The 8,216-nt window shown below is 38.1% G+C and overlaps 1 protein-coding gene across 1 annotated transcript in view; it reads right to left on the reverse strand.

Moving 5' to 3' along the window:
- Positions 1-8,216, reverse strand: part of LOC103275825 (cilia- and flagella-associated protein 44-like) — a gene marked incomplete at its 5' end in the record, with an annotated part of 78,393 nt that overhangs the window by 35,797 nt on the left and 34,380 nt on the right. The window contains 5 exons of the mRNA XM_008073229.1: positions 1,017-1,191; positions 3,298-3,494; positions 3,763-3,893; positions 6,138-6,300; positions 6,465-6,520. Coding sequence (XP_008071420.1) covers positions 1,017-1,191; positions 3,298-3,494; positions 3,763-3,893; positions 6,138-6,300; positions 6,465-6,520 — 722 coding nt within the window. The remainder of the gene's footprint in view (positions 1-1,016; positions 1,192-3,297; positions 3,495-3,762; positions 3,894-6,137; positions 6,301-6,464; positions 6,521-8,216) is intronic.

Raw genomic sequence — 8,216 nt, forward strand, 5'->3', positions numbered from 1 at the left:
AGTGGCCGGGAGCGGCCACTGCACTTCAGTCTGGGTGACAGAGTAAGACTCCAACTCAAAAAAAAAAGGAAATATTGATAAATTAGACATCAACAAAATTAAAAAACTTCTGCTCTGCTGAGAGAATGAAAAGACAAGCTACAGACTGGGACAAAATATTTGTAAATTACATATCCAACAAAGGACTAGTACCTAGAATATATAAAGATCTCTAAAATCTCAACATTAAAAAAGCCAATAATCTTATTCAAACAGGAGCAAAAGACATGAAGAGTCATATCACCAAAGGTAAATAAGTAGCAGATAAACAAAAAGATGTCCTTGTCAAATAAAACTACTTCAATCAGATTTTTTTAAAAAAGAGATTAACTTCAGGATGGTTAGAGATAAAGGTGAAAGTCAAATCTATAAGATGTTAGAAGAACACACAGGAGAAGAATATCTTTATATAACGTTGGGATAGAAAAAAAATTTCTTAATTCTAAAAAATCACTCTGACTATGCAGTATTATTAGCAAAATACAATTCCTGGAGCTGAAACTTTTTTTTTTTTTTTTTTTGAGTTGGGGTCTCATTCTTGTCATCCAGGCTAGAGTGCCCACTGAATGCAGTGGCATGATCATGGCTCACAGCAGTCTCAAACTCTTGGGCTCAAGCAATCCTCCCACCTCCACCTACCAAGTACCTGGGACTACAAGTGTGTGCTATCACGCCTGGATAATTTTTTTGTTTTTTGTAGAGATGAGGTCTCACTATGTGGCATAGGCTGGGCTCAAACTCCTGGGCTCAAGCAGTCCTCCCTCCTCAGCCTCCCAATGTGTTGGTATTACAGGCATAAGTCACTGTATCTGGCCTGACCTGTCTATAATATCTCCACTTCTGAATCTATATCTTTCTCTCTTTTTTTTTAACTTAAATAAAACAAGGTCAATAAAGATTTTAAATATATATTATTTAGGGGCTCGTATATTTAAAAGATAAGAGTTTATGTTAAAAAAGCAAAACAAAAAACTCACAGTTCCTCCCATTCCTTTTTTCGCTGTTGAATCTTAAGTTGGGCCCTTTCAGCTTTTAAAATAAGTTGCTTTGTTTTCTCGATTTGATTTTCCACCATAATTTCACTTAGGGTTTTAGGTCGAAATTTCTTCCCTTTTTCTATTACAGAGTCTTCTTGTATGCTAATACTCCTACCTATACAGAGAATTAACATTTCTTTCAGTCTTTCTGAGACATAAAAGCAAAACTCTCAAATATCATTTTCAACTTACCACATTAAAAAATTCAGAGAATTTCTTGAATTTATAACTCAAAGTATTTATTAAGCAACTACTATAAATCTTTACAAATCTATAAAGTACAGTGGAATGCCAAAATAAAAATTTCTAAGTCACAATTTTTGCTCTTAAGAACCTTATTAAAACGTTGGCAAGATAAGACATACATTTAACAATTAGAGAACAAGATAAATAACAATGGACTACTAATAGACATTGGGAAGCTGGGAAGGAGTGTTTGTGATATGATGGCAAGGTAAGGGAAAGAAGCAGGGGAGTCCTACTTGACACACGCAATTTGAGATGGCATATACCAACTGAAGTGCCCTGCAGCCAATTGAAACACTAGTCAGAAACACAGAATCAAATATATGATGCTATCAGTTAATAAGTATCTACTGGAGAATTACTCTATTCATATTCAAGCTATATGAAGATACACTTTAGGCAGGCCCCCAGTGCTTTGGGAGGCAGGGGTGTAAGGATTGCCTGTGCCCAAGGGTTCGAGACCAGCCTGGGCAACTTGGCAAGACCTCATCTCTACAATAATTTTTTTTAAAAAGTAGCCAGGCATGGTGGCATGTGCCTGTAGTTCCAGTTACTTGGAAGGCTGAGGCAGAAGGATAGCCTGTGGTCAGCAGGTCGAGTTGCAGTGGCTGTGAGCGTGCCACTGCACTCCAGCCTGGGTAACAGAATGAGACTCCAACTAAAAACAAAACAAAAACAACAAAAAAGAAGATACTACTGGCCAGGCACAGAGCCTCTTGTCTGTAATCTCAGTACTTTGGGAAGACAAGATGGTAGTATCGCTTGAGGGCAGGAGTTCAAGGCCAGCCTAGGCAACATAGTGAGATGCAGTCTATACAAAATAATTGTCTGGGCATGGTGGTGTAAGCCGTAGTCCTAGCTAGTGAGGCTAAGACTGGAAGATTACTGGAGGCTAGGAGTTCAAGGCTGCAGTAAGCTATCATCCCACTACTGCCCTCCAGCCCTCGCGACAGAGTGAGATTCTGTCTAAAAATAATTAATAATAAAAAACATAACAAGTGTGGAAAAACACAGAATAGGGAGAGATTGTGAAAGGATTAAACACCAGGATAATGGTTTCAGAATGTACTCTAGAACCAGAAAGGAGACGTTAATGATTCCTCATATTAGTATTGTATCTTGGGCAATAGCCTAGATCTGGCTAGGCTACAGCACTTTTTATTTATTCTTGACCGGGCTCTCCAAACCATCCCGCAGAATTCTTGTCCTAGTCTACTCATCTGCAGTCATCTTGGGAGCAGCCACAAGAAACAAGTTGCAAGGATTATTTTCCCACCTGTATTCTCAGCTCATTCTGTTTAAAGCATGTGTTCTTGGAAAATACTTCAAAATGCAATGTTTTAGCCCCACATTCTGGGGAGTGGCTCAGGAATTTGAAAAGGAACATTGCCTAGAACCAGGCATCTGGGGAAATCCTAGCTTTCAGAATTGATGTAGCAAGTGAGAAAATGGCAGTATCCAGTACTCTCCCCACTCTGTCAAGTAACAAGGGCACGTTTTCTTCAGCAGCCTGTACGAAATAGGAAAGGGGGCATGGAGGGTTTCCTCCCTCCCTTCCTTTCTTTTTGAGTCAGGGTCTCACTTTGTTGCCCAAGCTGGAGTGCAGTGGCACAATCACGGCTCACCACAGCCTCCACCATCTAGACTCAAGCAATCCTCCTGCCTTTCCTTCTCCAAGTCCTGGGATTACAGGCATGAGACACTGCACCTGAGAGGCATGGAAATCTATTGAAGAAGCGTGGCCTCTCATTCTCAGTCATACCACATACCCCTATCTTTCTTGATTTTTTGTTCCAAAGGAGACCATCATGGAAGGAAGGAGGATAAGAGTCTGAGTTCAAGCCACCAAAGAAAGTTCAATGGTTCCGCCCACACACACACACAAAATTTAAAATAAATTATAAAAATTAAAATTCAGTTTTGAAGTCTTCATACACAAGAATTTGTTTATAAGCCTTCTTGTAATTCAGGCTACCTATATCTCTCTGGCTCTCCCTTCTTCCAGCTCCTTCTTTTTCAAACCTCTCAAATTTGCTCATTCTTCTTTCTGATTGACTTGTTCGTTGGAGTCTGGAATACCTAGAGGGCCGCACCAGCCTATAAGAGGTTATCTTGTGGTCACTTTGTATGGCACGAACCACAATAGTATCGCTTTCCAATGGATCACGAAATCTGAAAAAATAAAACATGTATTTGCAACAGTTACCACTTTGCTCATTTTGCATAATTACTAGGTAATAAAAAAATTCCCCACATTTAAACTGGAAAGCAGGAAGCTCAGGAAGATAGCAGCAGCAGTGACAAGAAGGTTCCTTGCAATTTCAAGCCAGGGAGCACTTCAGTAGGCCCCTTACCTGGCCACTTCATTGGTACCACCATAAGTGACGTTATTCAAATATGTGCTCTCAAACATCTTGACTTTAGGAAATATGGATCCTACCTATTCTGTAGCTTCATTAGGTGAAGTTCACATTTCTCTTTTTCCCAAGCTAATTCCTTTTCCACTTGTAGAATTTTGAAAGCTGTTTTTTTGTCAATCTCAGCACGAATTTTGGAATCTACATCAAAATCCTACAGATAAGTAGATTTGTTCATCAACTTGGGTACTTTATCAATCCTCTCTTTCATAAAGGTACAGATTTCAAAGTTTTGACCTCAATTTCATGCTGCATCATAACTCTCCCAAATATCATAATGTGGCTCCATTACAAAAGAAAAAATAGCATCCTTTTGGCTTTACCTCCACAATATGTGAAGAAAAGTTCTCAGAAATTAACAATAATACAAACAAAGTTATACATTAAAAGTTTTTTTTCCTAAGGGTACCCACACTTTACCTGTATGATGACCACATATGTACTTAACCCTCATTGGTACCCCACATTTTAAAAAGAAAATAATTTTTTTTAAAGATTTTTTTCCACAATAAAAGTAGTGAATGCTATCTATATTTGGGGAGTTTACTAAGTTTTTAAAACTACTCCCCTTCTCAAAGAAAATACTATTACATAACTGGCTGGGCACATGGTAGACATTCATGTCAGCTATCATTAGCTGAACATTTCCTCTGGCGTGACCCCAGCCAGGAAAGATGGCAGTTGTTGGTATCTTCTTGACATCACCAAGTTTTTGTTGGATGTCCTTCACCAAGGAGTCCATTTTTTCCCATAAAGATACTTAGGGAGCTTATGTTTTTTACTTTCATCCCTGGAAAAATATCAGTCTGCAATTACCCTAAACTGTGAGTAGTGTTATTCTTTCCAGAAGTGTTTATGTTTTATTTAAGTAATTATGCGTGCAAAATGCTTGATACTTGCCTCCATTGTTCTTTATATCCAGTTTTTTTATTTTATTTTAAATATGTGGGGTACAATTCAGGATTAGTTATACAAGTGGTCATTGTACAGGTAAAGTCTGGACCTCCCTTTGGTCCTCACTTTGCCTGGTTTGAGATCAGGTACTAAATTATATCACCCAAACTATGGAAGTGTCAGCATTTTTCTTAGGTAAATAGCATAAAGGCCTTTTAACCACCATGAATTGGCATTTTAACTAATATGAGTTAATCAATTTGATTTCATCAAAGCATTTTTCATATGAAATTGGCAAAATGCTTCTGGAATTACAGGACTGGGTAAGCCATGGGTATATTCAGAATGATACATTCTGGGTTTTTACTTGATTAGATACTTACTAGTAATTCCATTTAGGAGGAGGTACAAAATGCGAAAAATAAATCACTAGCAGGTACATGGGCTTTTAAGAAGTCTTAAAAGAAAAATTAGCAAACTGAGTATCACATATTCTCACTCATAAGCAGACCTTGAACAATTATTGTAATACTGTAAGAAAAGGATTGGCAGTAGTCGAAAACTGCCAGGGGAGTGGGGGCACACCTCATTAACAAGGGTACCTGCATAATGAACATTTGTATACCTAACCCTGAATTGTACCCCATATCTTTAAAATAAAAAATTTAAAAATAGATAAAAAGGAAAATTAGCAAATACAAAATTGGCTTAAACAATTGTGTGATTACCCCTATTATAGCTACAACTATACTAAGTCATTTTTAAAGAAATTTTGCAGACCAACCAGTTACTGTCTTTGCAAGATATCTGATGAATTACAGAAATGCAACCACAGAGAATCAAATTATACATGTATCTACCCATGATACTTTGGCTAGGTACAACAAGGGCTGATAAGCAGATCCAAACTGATATTTATATCTTATCTTGTTAGCAAAAAAAGTGAGGTAATCACAGTAATCAACTTTGTATTATGTAAAGAGGATCATTTGCTTCCAAATCAAGTAGTGTGTCGAGTTCTATACATATTGTATTTAGTTTAGTTGCTGCAAACATATTGATTGGCCAGATAAAAGAAAGCTTAGAGATGATCTTAAGTGTTTCTACTTGTTAGCAAAATCATAGTCTTGATACAGAAATAGCATATGTTAAAACTAAAATCAGCCAGGCTCGGTGGCTCAGCCTGTAATCCTGCGCCTTTGGGAGGCTGAGGTGAGTGGACTGCCTGAGCCCGCGGGTTCGAGACTCACCTGGGCAGTGAGACCTCATCTCTACAATAAATCAAAAAATCAGCCGGGCATGGTAGCACATGCCTGTAATTCCGGCTACTGGGAAGGCTGAGGCGGAAGGATCGCCAGAGCCCAGCAGGTCGAGGCTGCGGTGGCCAGAAGCAGCCACTGCACTCCAGACTGGGTGACAGAGTGAGACTCCAACTCAAAAAAAAAAGACAACAACAACAACAACAAAACCAAAAAAACTAAAATCAAATTTATTTTAGGCTTACTGTCCGTTTAAACTGCATATGCTTTGGTAATTTCTCATTCATTTCTAATAGTTTGCAAAACTCATCCCTCAGAGCTTTAAGCTGCTCTCTCTTCATCGTCTTTATTTCTTCCACTTCTTTCATTAACTTATCATGTTCTCTTTTTCTCCGAGCATTTTCAATACTGAAAACAGAAATTTAAACCAGTAACAGGTTATGATACAGAAACAGCATAAGAGAAAGTAGTTAATAATTTGGAAATTCACTTAGCTTGGTCGACTTCTGCAAAATGTTGGTTTATTTTGCAAAAACCCAGGCCTAGTTTGTATTTCTCAAAAATTCTCATACCTGTAGGCTTTGGGATCGTCAATATCTTCAGGAATGGCCTCTGTTTCAATTCCAATCTATAAGAAGGGAAGTAAAAGGTTAGCCCTTTAAAATTGCATATTTCCCTTAATAACTTGGAAGAAGTAAATTGAAGGATTATGTTTTGTTTCGTTTTCCCTGCCATTTCTAACAACTGTAAGTCTGAAAAGTAGTTTCACAAAAAACAAACTAGGGGAAGAAAAACTGCAGTTGACCAAATTTGTTTGTTTCTGCTTCATTTATTGTGGAAAATCATGTTTGCAAAATGTTAATATTACATAATTCCCTTTCAAAATGTGAATTAATACTCATGTGCTATTAATACAGATTTCACAAAAAGATTTCTAGATCATTTATTTCAAAACGCTATTTTTCAGCATATCTATTTATTAGATGTATAACTCCCCAAAATACCTCAGCGTGTCTAGAAAGATTTTGAAGTATACATATTTTTAAATTTTAAGTAAGCATTTTATATGACTTTATCAAAAGAAGACATAGAGTGAAAATATAAAAGACAATATAATTTCCATCCTTGAGAAAGAAAGATATGAAATCAGAAATATAAATCTCCCTTTAGAAAGGAAATTAGCCGGGCTCGGTGGCTCAGCCTGTAATCCCGCGCCTTTGGGAGACTGAGGTAAATGGCTTGCCTGAGCCTGCAGGTTCGAGACCCGCCTGGGCAACTTGGTGAGACCTCATCTCTACAATAAATCAAAAATTAGCTGGGCGTGGTAGCACGCACCTGTAGTTCCAGCTACTCGGAAGGCTGAGGAGGAAGGATCGCTGGCACCCAGCAGGCAAGGCTGCGGTGCCCGGGGGCAGCCACTGCACTCCAGTCTAGGCGACTGAGTGAGATTCCAACTCAAAAAAAAAAAAAAAAGAAAGGAAATTAGACTGGACACAGTGGCTCATTTCTGTAATCCCAGCACTTTGGGAAGCTGAGGCAGGAGAACCACTTGAGCCCAGAAGTTTGATACCAGCCTGGGCAACATAGTAAGACCTCATCTCTACAAAAAAAAATCAACATATAATAGGGTATGGTGGCATGGTCTTGTAGTCCTAACTACTCAGGAGGCTAAGGTAGAAGGATAGCATGAGCCCAGGAGGTTGAGGCTGTGGTGAGACATGATTGTGCCACAGCATGCCAGCTTGAGTGACAGAGTGGAGATCAGACTCAGGGGAAAAAAAGAAAAAGAAAGGAAATCAGTTTAAGAGGAATTAAGAAGTAAATCACTTAAAAATACTTAGTTTATTCAGGTGCTGTGCTGTAAAATGTCTTGGTCTGTGATGTTAAGGAAGAGAAATAACCCAGAACAAAAGCAAACCAAGAGTCTTAGTTGGCTAATTAGTTTTTAAGTAAAACTAAATTTGTTTATTCTCTATTCTCTTTCATAATAGATAGGTCTCTGTTTTGCCGTCATTCACTGTAAAGAAATAAAGACTCCTTTTTTATCAAATTGTTTTATTACAGTCCTTATACATATGAAATATAAATCTACACATTTTTATGGAAGTCAAGGTTTATGACTAATGAAAGTGAAACCATAAAACATAACCAATATAAGAGACAATAAGCCGGGCGTGGTGGCTCACATCTTTTTTTTGCTTGTTTGTTTGTTTTGTTTTTGTTTTGTTTTGTTTTTGATTTTGAGTTGGAGTCTCACTCTGTCTCCCAGACTGGAATGCAGTGACCGCTCCCGGCCACCGCAGCCTCGACCTGCTGGGCTCCGG

The sequence above is a fragment of the Carlito syrichta genome, unplaced genomic scaffold (genome assembly GCF_000164805.1).
Source record: "Carlito syrichta isolate Samal-C Ts95f unplaced genomic scaffold, Tarsius_syrichta-2.0.1 Scaffold315771, whole genome shotgun sequence".
In the NCBI taxonomy this organism is placed as follows: Eukaryota; Metazoa; Chordata; class Mammalia; order Primates; family Tarsiidae; genus Carlito; species Carlito syrichta.